This window comes from Nicotiana sylvestris, chromosome 2, assembly GCF_000393655.2.
Source record: "Nicotiana sylvestris chromosome 2, ASM39365v2, whole genome shotgun sequence".
Classification (NCBI taxonomy): domain Eukaryota; kingdom Viridiplantae; phylum Streptophyta; class Magnoliopsida; order Solanales; family Solanaceae; genus Nicotiana; species Nicotiana sylvestris.
Window position 1 is genome coordinate 57,618,452 of NC_091058.1, and position 13,953 is coordinate 57,632,404.

General features: G+C 40.4%; 1 protein-coding gene across 1 annotated transcript; it reads right to left on the reverse strand.

Annotated features, from left to right (window-relative positions):
• Positions 1 to 1,331: 1,331 nt before the first annotated feature.
• Positions 1,332 to 7,622, reverse strand: LOC138884947 (uncharacterized). Its single transcript, XM_070165825.1, has 2 exons — positions 7,081 to 7,622; positions 1,332 to 1,536 (listed from the first exon to the last, which is right to left on the reverse strand). Exons 1-2 carry the CDS (start codon positions 7,620 to 7,622, stop codon positions 1,332 to 1,334), a joined length of 747 nt encoding a protein of 248 aa, XP_070021926.1.
• Positions 7,623 to 13,953: the final 6,331 nt, after the last annotated feature.

The following is a 13,953-nucleotide window of genomic DNA, read 5'->3' on the forward strand; positions in this document are numbered from 1 at the left end:
TAGAAGGCTCAGTTATACCTCCACAAATAATGCACATAGACAGCATGACTTATTCACAGTTAAGGTCGGAAATTAAAATTCTAAAGCAGGGGTTTAAGTGGTAACATCAGAACCAGATTTATTACATGACTCAGATAGAAGTTCGAATTAGGTTTGCCTACTGATTTTTATAGTTGATAATTAAAGAAAGGCAGTTCCAGTTTAAGATTTTACCTAATGCTTGCCTAGGCGAAAAGCGAGATGCAGAAGTTATTTAGAATCATTAAAGATGGTTTGGAGCTTATTTTACCCTAAGAGCATGTTATTCTAGTTGCAGATATTATTACCAGTTATTTTAAACGAGATAATCAAGTGTGAAGCTATTTTACCTCTTTTATAATCAGCAATTTATACTAAGTGTAAGTGCAAATAAGATCCTAAAATATGATATCTAAAATGCAGAATTCCTAGAGCAGGATTTCTAAATGCGTATGGCAAGATTACATAATTTCCTAATAGCAGGATTTCTAAATGTATAGGGCATGAATGCAGAATTTCCTAAGAGCAGGATTTCTAAGTGCACATGGCAGGAACATAAGAGCAAGATTTCTAATGCATGCATGAATCCTAAGTGGTTTCTATTGCGCAATTAGGAACATAAACCTAATAACATATTTTCTGCCCCTTAACATGCATATTTACCCTATCCTTTTTCACCAGCCACCCCAATACTTGTTTACAAATTATTACAAACCATGTAATTGAATTACATGAGAAATGCAAAATAAGAAGTTACAACTATAGGAAGCCTCATTCTGACTTCCTCTCTGAGCTATGTAATAAACCACCTCAAATGCTAATATTGTTCCATAGCCTTTCTCATATCTGGGTGTGACAGAGTTCCCTAAGGACCTCACGGGATCCCGGGCAGTGCTCACACCCAGATTGCATAACCAAATAGAGTTAGTGTAGTGTGGAAGGGCCAGCTCTTATGTGTCTAGGTTCAGAGGGAGCTCAAGGGTCCCAAAGCAAGGCTCACACAAAAGGGGCAAAACCTAATGACCAAAGAGTATAGCGAAAGTGTTGAACACATGTTTGAAAAGGAGTTTGTTTTAGAAAACAATTTGGGAAATGATTGGTTTGAAATAAATTTGCAACAGCGACAGAAGAGTTGCTTAGAGAAGACAGTTTTGAAAGGGGCAGGGGATAGGAGCAACAATAACACATACAAGAACAAGTCCAAAGAGCAATACAACTTCAGCAATTACAAATAGGAAGTAGGGGTTCTGGACATAGAGAACCCAAATCAGAAACACATAATTAGTCATGAGTCTAGTACATTAGGAGACATGCTAGTTGAGGGACATAAACAGGAACAAGTAAACATGTTGATCACATTTAAACAAAGGAGGGCAGAATTTTAAGCATGCGTAAAGCAGAAAACAAAAGTACAATTTAACATGATGAGCCATTAAGTCAGTGCAGAAAGGGACAGGGATTGTCAAACAAAGGAACACATAGAGTTGAGTTTCAAGATATAAACTAGGAACATACCAGCTGAAGAAGCAAAGTGCAGAAAAAAGTAAAGCAATCAGAGTTCCACAGTCTAGCCTTGGCTTTCAGCCAGCTAGACAAAGCAGTAGCACAAGTAGTAGAGAAAGAAGAGAGAGTTTGAGTGTATATGTGTGTGTTCTGAACTAGTTGTTCATGGTTAGAGAAGAGAGGGTAGAGTATTTATAGCTTTGAAAACGAGTAGAAATAAAGTAACAAGTAAAGGTTTTGCACAATTATGGAAGTAATCACCATTAGAATCCAATTACTACAAGTACTTCCCTTAATCAATGAATTACTACTCAAAAAGATACTAACATGGATAATTAAGGAAAGAAAATCAATTTGAGAAAGATTGATTTTTGACCATATGAGGGATAGTAAAAGTATAGAGTATAAAATTGAGTCTAAGTACCGAATATACTTAATTTGGGGAAAGGATTCAGCAGGGTGAAATATTACAGCAAATAAAGGAAGGGAATCAATCAACTCAAACAAAGGAGTAAAATTAGGGATTTATAAGAAAACCTTTTCAATCAACCATAACTTAAGGAAATCAAGATCAATCAAGAGGGAGCTATGATTCTGCACTTCAACATATAAATAGGGAAGAATGAACACGAGTATAAGACATGCAAGGTCAACCATATTGACAAAAGAAGCAAACTAGATGAACACAAACATACATCAGCAACATGAGTAGGCTAAGGGCTCAGTGGTAAAAGAACCCACTCGAAACATGGTAATCAACGAGTCAAGTAGTCATGGCTAACACATAGAACCAGAGTGGAAAACCAAACTAACAGGTAAAGAAGGTCAGAAACAAGTAAAATAAGCTTTTAAACTCATAGTAATAAGTGAAGAAAAACTTTAAGAAATTAAGGTTTTAACAAAGTTGGGTTAAAAAACAGTAGAAACTCAGAATCATTCAAGACAAACAAAGAAAAGGGATCTAACCATAAAAAAACCCAAATCGAGACAGGTATACATACAAAATAAACAAAGAGGGTTCCAGAACCCCAGAAAAACCAAAAATACTTAGGGTTTTCAACACAATGAACCAGATAGAAGAAAACATAAACAAACTGTTTAAACTTAGTAAAATTATATGACAATACTGAAAATCAGAGGAGAAGTCTTTTAAAAGAGATTAAGAAAATTGTAGTCTTTGAAGACGAAGAGTCATTTTGAAAAAAAATCGGAGAAACCTTTTGAGAACAACACCAAGAGGTTCATAATATATGTAGATCAAAGGTAGATCTGAAAGAAGATGGATAAACCCTTAAAGCTAGGGTTTCGGAGAACCCATAAAAAGTATAAAAACCTTGAAAAGTTATCGATCTAGCCGGAAAAGCCGCAGATCTTACTCGAACGGCCATGGATGGCCGGAAAATGGCATGGGAAACCATGTTAGGTGAGTGAACTGCCTTTGGTTCACTTGAGAGCCTCAAAACGGTGACACACGTTCAAGAGGGAGCCATATGGCTGGTGGGTGGTGAGACCATCATGGATTCAGGCAAGGAGACGACCGAAGAAGGTGGATGAAGTTCATCGGAGAGGAGGGGAGGGGAGAAGGTTCTAGAGAGGACCAGAGATAGAGAGATAAAGATAAGAGTCGGTTGAGTGAAAAAGTGAGCGGGGTTAGGGGGTCATTTGGTTTAATTTAGGAAGGGGAGCTGGGACCGTTGATCTGAAAGATCAACGATCCAAATTACATGTGGTAGGTGGGGATCCAGGTTCTGGTAGGATTTAAAGGGTGTGGGTCAGGTTTAAATTAAAATTGGGTTGGAGAATTTGGGTCCAATTTGGCCTAAAATTGAAATACAAAAGGGGTTGTTATTTAAATAGATGTTTTCCCTTTTTAATTTATAAAAAATAGTATATAGTTTATGAGAAAGAAATTGAAAGTGCTAATGTAATTTATAATACCTAATTAACAATTAAAAAATACAAGATCCGATTTTAGGCGTATAAAACACAATTAAACCTTAAAATGGCTAATATTGCAATTGTGTGTAATATAGCTTTAAAAACACTAAATAAAATTGTAAAAATAAATAAAAAATTACATTAGCCATATTTTGGCATAAATATAGAAATACCATAGATGAATTATCAAAACAATAATTTTGGAAATAAATATTGAGGATTTTATGGATAAAAGGGAGAAAAATAAATCAGTTAAACCTTTAAAAATATGGAAAAATTAATAAAACACTTGAACATGATCATATATGCATATATATGCTATTTTGAAGGTATTTTGCATATTTAAAAAATATAAAAAAAATTGGGTATCAACAACTGCCCCTTTTTACCCGGGAACGATGAAAGAGTTGTCGGGTAAAGATATGATGGCTAATTTTGACCGAGCAAAACGGTTTGAAGAGGTTTAGGCTGCTCCATGGCTTCTGAGATACCTACATATCCCTAGTTTTATAGAAATCAGGCCGTATGTAGTTCAGGATCCAACGACGGAGTATACCGATGAAGCGATTTCAAAAACAGACGCAACATCTAGGGCTGGGTGAGTGGACAGTATACGGGAATGATTAGGTTTGATATGGCTGAGGGAACTGGAGTGGGATCGCTCCTGTTGGGATAGCCATTGCTCGCGGGTTTACCTGCAAATAGAAACAATACAAGCGTACACTACGCATAAATTTAAGCATGATGCAAATTCCTATTGGACCATGAATGTTCTCTTCGGACGATGAGGATAACGTCCTTAGACTATGATGTCCTGGGCCATAAAGCGTATGATAAAGGATTCACAGACCAAGAAATGATGTTCTTGGGCTATGAGGATGGTGCCTCCAAACCATGACGCCTTTGAATGATGATATGCAAGAGATCGAAAGAGATCCTCAAGACATGACATGGTGTTCTCGGGCTATGAAGATGGTGCCTCCGAACGATGAAAGCTTTGGATGAGTTGGCGATATTTCAGCCCATGAAAGATGCAGTAGTATGATACGGACAAGACATAGCTTAGTCTTACGAATTGAAGGGCAGAGCTTAGCCCGTAGGAAAAATGAGATAAATAGTGCTTGAGATAGTGCTTAGTTTTGAAAAAAATTAGAGACAGAGCTTAGCCTCAGACAGCAAAATGATAGCCTTATGCAAAGATGCGAATGCAGACGAAATAGATCTTAACCTCAAAAGGCAGCATGGTAGCCTTATGCAGAAATGCGGATGGAGATAACGTTTAGTCTTGGAAGGCAGAATAGTAGCCTTATGCAATGCAGATGCAGATGGTGGTAGAGCTTAACCTCGGAAGCAAGAATGGTAGCCTTATGCAAGTTGGAAGGCAGAATAGTAGTCTTATGCAGATTAGAAGACAGAATAGTATCCTTATGCAATGCAGATGCAGATAGAGGTAGCGCTTAACCTCAGAAGGCAGAATGGTAGCCTTATGCAGATTGGAATATATAATAGTAGCCTTATGCAATGTAGATGCAGGTGGAGACATCGTTTAGTCTCAGAAGGTAGAATGGTAGCCTTATGCAAGAATGCGGATGGAGACAGCGTTTAGTCTCGGAAGGCAGAATAGTAGCCTTATGCAAGAATACAGATGTAGATAGAGGTAGAGCTTAACTTTGAAAGGCAGAATGGTAGCCTTATACAAGAAATAAAATAACAAATGACAGTAGAGTTTTCTTAGCTGATAGCAGATTCCGGTGTTGTGATTACTGTGAGCACTGTGACATACGGAACATCATTGGTGTGTGCTGATAGCAAATGTTGGCAAGTGCAACGGTTTTGAGAGTTGTATTAATGTTTGTCCCATGGGCATACAGTATGTTTTATGATTTTGCAATCCTAGTGCCTGCATCCAAAAAATTTGTGAGTTTTGTAAGGGGGGAGGCTAATTCGTATCCCCGCTGTCTTTGCTTGACTTGTTTGACTTCGACCTGGTGATATCGTCTATATTGTTGAGGTAGCGTTGCTAAACAAAGTGGTTTCAATAATAAACATGCATAATTTTGTAAAAGGATGACATAAATGTATAATTAAAAATAGCTTTTAGATGAACCGACGACCGTGACGTAGCTCAAGACATTGCAACCTCTCCTACTATGGAATTTTGAGGGTCCTACTCATAATTATACCCTAGTTTGATGGGTTGATATTTATGACTATCGCTCGTGCGGCGATCGGCTGAAATTACTTCGGAATTTTGAGGGTCCTCTTCAAAATTCTGCCCCAGTTTTCAATTGTGGGGGGAAATGAAATTTTTATTGAATTGTGACCGAACCCATAAGGCCGCCTACGTATCCCCTCTTAAATGGGAATCAGGTTAGGCCTAGTTCAAGACATCATATAAGGAAAGCATAAAGATTACCCATAGTAACGTTTGACTGCATTTGAATTAATCAACTTTGGACAGACTTCTCCGTCCATTTCTACAGGTATGAGGGCTCTTCCTATCAAAACCCGATGAACCATGTATGGACCTTGTCAGTTGGGAGAGAACTTTCCTTTGGCTTCATTTTGATGCGGAAAGATTTTCTTTAACACCAGTTGCCCCGGTGTGAACTGTCTTGGCTTGACTCTTTTGTTGAAGGCTTTGGACATTTAGTTCTAGTAGAGTTGACCATGGCAGACTGCATTCATTCTCTTTCCATCTATAAGGGTTAGTTGATCATAACAACTTTTTACCCACTCTGTGTCATCGAGCTCAGCTTCTTGTATGATCCTTAGGGAATGAATTTCTACCTCAGCAGGAATGACAACCTCCGTACCGTAAACCAACTTATAGGGGGTTGCCCTAGTTGATATGCGGACTGTGGTGCAATACCCCAGTAGAGAAAATGATAACTTCTCATGCCACTGTTTTTGCTTCTCTATCATTTTCCTCAATATCTTCTTGATATTCTTGTTGGCGGTTTCTACAACTTTATGATCTTGAAAGTATCACACAAAGCGTTCATCAAATTGCTGTTGAGGTTGGAGCCGTTATCAGTAATGATTGACTCTGGAATCCCCAATCGACAAACAATGCGGTCGCGGACAAAGTCTGCCACAACTTTCTTAGTTACTGCTTAGTAAGATGCTTCTTCGACCCATTTGGTGAAATAGTCGATGGCTACTAGGATAAACCTATGTCCGTTAGAAGCAGTAGGCTCGATTGTTCCAATAACGTCCATTCCCTAGGCGGCGAATGGCTACGGTGAGCTTGTTGTATTAAGCTTATTTGGAGGTACCTTTATCATGTCTGGATGTATCTGACAGCGGTGGTATTTTCGGACATACTGGATGCAGTCCATTTCCATAGTCATCCAAAAGTAACCAGCCCAGAGTATCTTCTTTGCTAAAACAAAATCGTTCATATGTGGACCGCAGATCCCAGCGTAAATTTCCTCTAGAAGCTTGGATGCTTCCTCTGCGTCAACACATCTTAATAATCCTAAATTGGGAGTCCTCATATACAGGATTCCTCCACTGTGAAAGGAGTTGTTGGACAATCTCCGAAGTGTGCATTTCTGTGTAGGATTTGCAAGTTCCAAGTACTCTCCTTTTGCCAGATATTCCTTGATATCATTAAACAAAGGTTTTCCGTCTGCTTCCTCTTCAACATGGGCACAGTAAGCTGGATGATTATGGATTTTCAATGTAATGGGATAGATGAAATTCTTGTTTGGATGCTGTATCATAGATGATAGGGTATCCAATGCATCGACACTCATTCTAGGCTCTGGAACATGCTGGAATTTCGTCTTCGTGAACCTCTTTCTCAATTCCTGTACATGATGTAGATACGGGAGTATCTTGGAGTTCTTGGTTGTCCATTCTCCTCGTACCTGATGTACAAGCATGTCTGAATCTCCAACCACTAGTAGCTCTTGAACGTTCATGTTAATGGCCATTTTGAGCCCTAAGATGCAGGCTTCATACTCCGATATATTGTTCGTGTAGGGGAACCTGAGTTTGGCAGACAGTGGATAATGCTGACCGGTTTTTGATACTAGGAATGCTCCTATGCCAACTCCTTTGAAGTTTTCTACTCCATTGAATAACATTCTCCAACCGTCATAGGATTCCGCAATGTCTTCTCCTATGAATGATACCTCTTCATCAGGAAAATTCATTTTCAGGGGTTTGTATTCTCCATCCATGGGGTTTTCAGCAAGGTGGTCTGCTAGTGCCTATCCCTTGACTGCTTTTTGAGTTACGTAAACAATGTCAAACTCACTTAACAGGATTTGCCATTTGGCTATCTTGCTAGTGGGCATGGGCTTTTGAAAGATATACTTCAAAGGATCCATCCTTGATATAAGATATGTAGTATAGGCACAGAAGTAATGTCTCGGCTTTTGAGCTACCCAAGTCAAAGCACAACAGGTGCATTCCAATAGAGAATACTGGGCCTCGTACGGAGTGAACTTCTTACTGAGATAATAAATGGCTTGCTCATTCCTCCCTATCTCATTATGCTTCCCCAAAACGTAGCCGAAAGCTCCATCTAACACTGCAAGGTAGATTAATAAGGGTCTACCTGGATCGGGCAGGACTAGAACTGATGGTGTTAATAGGTATTCCTTGATTTTGTCGAAGGCCTTTTGGCAGTCATCACTCCATTTGGTAGCGGCGTCCTTCTTCAACATCTTAAAGATTATCTCATAGATAACTATAGATTGTGCTATGAATCGGCTGATGTAATTAAGCCTTCCCAAAAAACTCATCACATCCTTCTTGTCCTTTGGCGGTGGTAATTCTTGAATGGATTTAACTTTTGATGGATCCAGTTCTATTCCTCGATGGCTCACAATAAACCCAAGCAATTTCCCGACAGGAACCCCAAATGTGGAGTTTGCGGGGTTTAGTTTCAGGTTGTACCTCCACCGTCTATTGAAGAACTTCCTCAGATCTTCTATGTGGTTAGTGGCCTTCTTGGATTTGATAATGACATCATCTACATATACTTCTATCTCCTTGTTTATCATATTATGGAAAATGGTAGTCATGGCCCTCATGTAGGTGGCCCCTTCATTCTTCAGGCCAAACGACATCATCTTATAATAGTACACTCCCCACGGTGTAATGAAAGCCATTTTCTCAGCATCTTCCCCATCAATCCAGATCTGATAATAACCAGCGAAGCAATCCACGAATGACTGTAGCTCATGCTTGGCGCAATTGTCAATTAGGATGTGTATATTTGGCAAAGGGAAGTCGTCTTTCGGACTGGCCTGGTTGAGATCCCGGTAGTCGACACAAACTCTGACCTTCCCATCCTTCTTTGGTACGGGCACAATGTTGGATAACTATGTCAGATATTTTACTACCCTGAGAACCTTAGCTTTGATCTGCTTGTTGATTTCTTCCTTGATTTTCAAACTCATATTAGGATTGAACTTTCTGATTTTTTGCTTTACCGGTGGACACATTGGATCGGTTGGTAGTCTGTGAGCCATAATAGACGTACTCAAACCAGTCATGTCATCATATGACCAGGCAAATATTTCCTCATACTCTTTTAGAAATTCTATATATTCTTTCTTCTCTGATAGAGATAGGTAAATGTTGATTCGTGTTTCCTTGATGTTTTCTGCATCTCCCAAGTTGACAACTTCGGTCTCATCTAGGTTGGACTTAGGTCTGTTCTCAAAGTTCTCAAATTCTTTGACAATCTCGTCAGGTATGTCATCTTCATCTGCATCAATATCCTTTTGTTTCATTGTCTCATTGCATGTCACAGTCGTTGGTTCATCAACATAAGTAATAGTAATGCTGTATTGGTAAAGTAAGTAGAGAAAACTATAGCAATAAATATTAATTCATAAGAAAAATCAAAATGCTTTTGATAAGTTGAATAACCATTTTGAACATTGAAAATCTTATTGCGGGAATTGAAAATGTGAAATGAAAATCATTTAGTAAAAATAATTAATAATGCTTGTTTTAGCCTTGCTACCCCGAGGCACGTCGGACTTTGGTTGTCTTGATGGTCCAATTCTTGAGATGTGCCCCTCTGCTCACAGCCTGTATGGAAAGGCCTTCCTCCCCCTCGTGCTCGAGAATAACACAATAGTCTATATCACTATCCTCTAGAAATAAGTTCTTCACTACTGCAAGTACTTCTTCTTCATCTGACCCGTAAATAATGTCAGCCTGTTGGAAGGTCTGCTCCAGATGCGGTATCGACTGCTTTAGTGGGTAGTAAGGACCGTTCCATGGTGGCAACCAGTTATTGAACTCTTCCCAGGTGTATTCATATCCAAAGCCGAAGGTAGTGCCATGTTTCTTGAGTTTTATGGGTTTAGAGATTCCCTGGAGGTTCTTGTCGAGCCCTTTACCAGGTTCGTACCCACTCCAACTTAGTATACTCTCGATTTTGCTATCCCACCATTTGTATTTGTCGATAGAATTGACCTGTGCAATGTGGTGGTAAGTTTCTCCACCCAGCTTCTTTCTTCCCTCGATCACCGGAATGGTTTGGCGACTGTATATAGGGTTGATATCGTCACCGTGAATGATCACTTCCTGGTGATTCTATTCGAACTTTACTACCTAATGCAGCATTGATGCTACGGCCCCAACAGCATGAATCTATGGTCGTCCCAACAGCAAGTTGTTAGACGCTGGTACATCTATTACCTGGAAATTGACATTGAACCAGGTTGGTCCCATCTGTAAGCATTGAATAATCTCACCAATGGTGGATCTCTGAGAAACATCGAAGGGCTTTCAAATTGATTGCTCCATCCTTTATCTCATGTAGCCCTTTACCTAACTTCTTGAGTGTTACTAGCAGACAAATGTTAAGACTAGAACCTCCATCGATCAGGATTCTAGTGATGAAATAATCTTCACATTGCCTGGTGATGTGCAGTGCCTTGTTGTGCCCCAGCACTTCAGGTGGCAGCTCGTCCTCATGAAAGGTGATCTTATGGATTTCCAGCACTTGTCCTACCTTATTTGCCACTTCCCCTCCAGTGATGTTACTTGGTACGTATGCCTCGCTTAGTACCTTTAACAGAGCATTATTGTGTGCCTCAGAATTTTGCAGCAAAGGGAGAATAGATATTTGTGTTGGCGTCTTATTTAATTGGTCAATGTCCAAATATTCCTTGTCCTATATTTTCCTCCAAAGGTTGTTCGAACTTGTCTCAATGAGGGGTGGACAATTGGAGGCCTGCTTGCTTGATTCAGCTAGATGTTCAGGAGTATAGACTCTACCAATTCTCGTCATACCCTATGCTGCGACAGTTTCCTCAATCCTGACCTTGCCCTTCCTTCTCGCCTCGGCTGTATAGTCTTAGGGTACAGCATTTGTATAGAATGGCGTCATGGTAGACATCGCCACTAGGATTGGCGCGGCTATCCTCACTCCGAATGGAACATGTGCCTTGGGTGGCAAGACTGCAACCTCAAATGGTGTGGGTGCATTTTCCGGAGACACGAATTCAACCTCAATTGGGGCTGGTGTCTTTGCAGATGGTGCTACTTCAACCTCAAGAGGTACAGAAATATTTACCTCAGCGTCCTCAGATAGTTGGATCTGGACTATGATTGGGTTGAGAGTAGTTGTCGGTTTCTTTGGGTCATCACCTTCTGCGATCAACCTGATTGATCCCTCGGGATCCCAGTCATCTTCTACTTCAATCATGTGGATACCTCCACCCTTATGGTCTAGCAGAGGGTTGTTACGGACATTTAGAGTGGGGGTTTTTTCCATAATGATCTTGTTGTCAATCAAAGACTGGATCTTATCTTTCAAGGAACGAAATTTATCGATGGTGTGCCCTTTCATACCGGAGTTGTATGCACATGACTTGTTTGGGTTAACCCACAGAGAAGGATTTTCAAGGGTTGTAGTAGAGATGGGGGTGACATAACCAGCAATTTTGAGTCTCTCATACAGCTGGTTGATGGGTTTAGTGATGGATGTATATTGTTTTGGAGGTCTATGATCAAAATTAGGTCGAGGTCTAGGGAGGTTTTGGCATATAGGGGTGATTGATAGTTGGATGGTTGAGCATTATAGGTTTGGTAGACATGAGCGGGTTAGGAGTATCTGGGTGAAGTAGGTTGATATGTAGGAGGTGGAGATAACTGATAAGTTAGTGGCGGAGCTTGGTATGATGGTAAGGGTGCTTGGTAATTTGGGGTTGGCTGGTATGTGAGTGGAGGTGTTGGATACGTTTGGTATTTGAGGGGAGATTTGGTCCTCTATTCAATCATCACGGCCCCTACGTCCCTTTTCTTGGACACACCACCGGACTGTAAAGCCTTATTCATAGCTTGCAAGGCCTCGAAATTTGTAACCATACCGCTTTTGATACCTTCTTCAATTCTTTCACCCAATTTGATAATGTCAAAAAACTTGTGGTTCTCAATTATCATCAGCCACTCATAGTACTGTAGGTCCTGAGCCCGGGCGAAGAACTTGTTCATTTGCTCCTCTTCTAAGGCAGGTTGGACCTTAGCAGCTTCTAACCTTCAGCGAGTAGCATACTCGCGAAATGTCTCTGTGGGCTTCTTCTTCAAATTCTGGATATAGAACACGTCTGGTGTGTTCTCTGTATTAAACCTGAATCTATTTATAAATTCAGATGTCATGCCTACCCACCTTGACCACTTCTTGGGATCTTGGCTGATGTACCAAGATAAGGAATCTCCTTTCAAGCTCCCCATGAACAACTGTATGCGGATCCTTTCATCTTTCCCTACTCCAACCAGGTTGTCACAATATGTCCTCAGATGGACCCTTGGATCACCCGTACCATCAAACATCTCGAACTTAGGAGGTTTGTACCCCTCGGGTAGTTCAAAATCAGGCTGTATGCAAAGATTCTCATAGTCCAGCCCCTTGATTCCTTTGCCTCCCTCAACGCCCTAAATCCGGCTGGTCAGTTTCTTAAGTTCCTCGGCCAAGTTCCTGATAAACAGATCCTTCTCATTAGACATAGGTGTGCATGAGATAGGTTGGGTGGAGTGTGGCATGGTCTCCACGTAGAAAGGAGTGTTATGGTAGCCTAGTGTATGGGTGTGGAAATGGTCGTTTGTGGAGTTTTGAGGTTCTAGGATGAGTAGTGGATTGTTGTTTGGGGTATGGCAGGTGTTGCATTGGTTCTTTGGTGGAGCTGCGTGGTGATGAGGCACGGGATGATTCTGTTTTTTTGTGATATTTTGAGGAGGTGTAAGGTTTTGAGTGTTGGGGAAGTTGACATCCGGGGTGTTGAGGGAAAATGATAGGTTAGCCAGATTCTAAACTTGATCAAGCTCTTCTTGGAATTTCAGCAGTTTCTGTTCAAGTTGTGACACATTCTCATTTGGAACCCAAATACCCTGGCTATCAGTGGCTTCTACCCGTTGAACTATGTTCTCCTTTCTGATGTTGTTCAAATCTTCCATCTTGCCTTTGTTCTTGCTTTTAATAGGACTAAGAGGAGGAGTGGGTGGAGGGCCCCTGGATCTTGTGAAGTAAGATGATGATGCCAGAGTGCACGAACTAACCTTTGGGGAGGGGAATAATAAAAACAAAAAATAAAAAACAAAAGGTAATCAAGTCAATGAGGATTATAAAAAGTATTGCAGTATTTAAACACTTAGTGCGGGAATGTAAAATGTGTCCTAATTTGGGAAACCTCTTTGTGCTCGAGGTAGGCTTAGCGAAAAATTGATTTAGAGAACTTAGAATGCTAAATGCCTCATTTTATTGATAAAAATAGACGAATCTCAAAACGACACTAAATAAGCAAGAAATAAAAGTCACTAATGGTCATTGGCCTTATTACATTCATAAAGCAGAAAAGATAAACTCCTATCTATTTGGTCCCAGAAGGACCTTCCTCAGGTTGAATGCTCTCGTTGATCAGATCCTCCAATTCGCGTAGGTTCACCAGTAAAAATGTCTTTGCCAGTTTTTCTCCTTTGTTTCTCTCAGCGTTCTGGCTGTCGTGACTCTCTTCCTCACTTTTCCTTCCAATTCCAGCAGACTGTATTCCAGATATTCCAACTTTTTGCTAGCTTTGGCGGTCTTTCTTTACACTCATTGATTTGGTCATTTGACGGAAGAATCCTCCACCAGTATAGCAAGAGTGGGAGCGTGCTAATCATACCAAAACTAGGGACCTCGTGCCTCATTTTTTGCAAGACAAACAAGGTTAGGCCCTTACCCCCAGTAGACTCGACTATTTAATATCAACAATCAGCTTGTAGCATTTAGTTCTCCAAATAAATGCACAGAACGTGATGATGTACATTTGGGTTTTAGGGAAACCCAGTGGACTTTTGGACAAGGTTATCTTAAAGGATCATTATGTGGACAACATAACTGATCTGGCTAGGTTTGACCATGATGCATGCATAATTTAAACAGAGTAAGGTTTCTATGGGGTTTTAGATCGGTACCCTTGAGCGGACAACTCGAGGGGGAAGGCATGGAACTATCGACTACACCACTAATCAACTAGT

Coding starts and splice junctions, on each gene's coding strand:
- LOC138884947 (XM_070165825.1), bottom strand. CDS start 7,622: ATGAATTTTCCTGATGAAGAGGTATCATTCATAGGAGAAGACATTGCG. Junction 1,537..7,080: donor GAAGCAGACGGAAAACCTTT/GTTTAATGATAT, acceptor TTGCTTCTTCAG/CTGGTATGTTCCTAGTTTAT.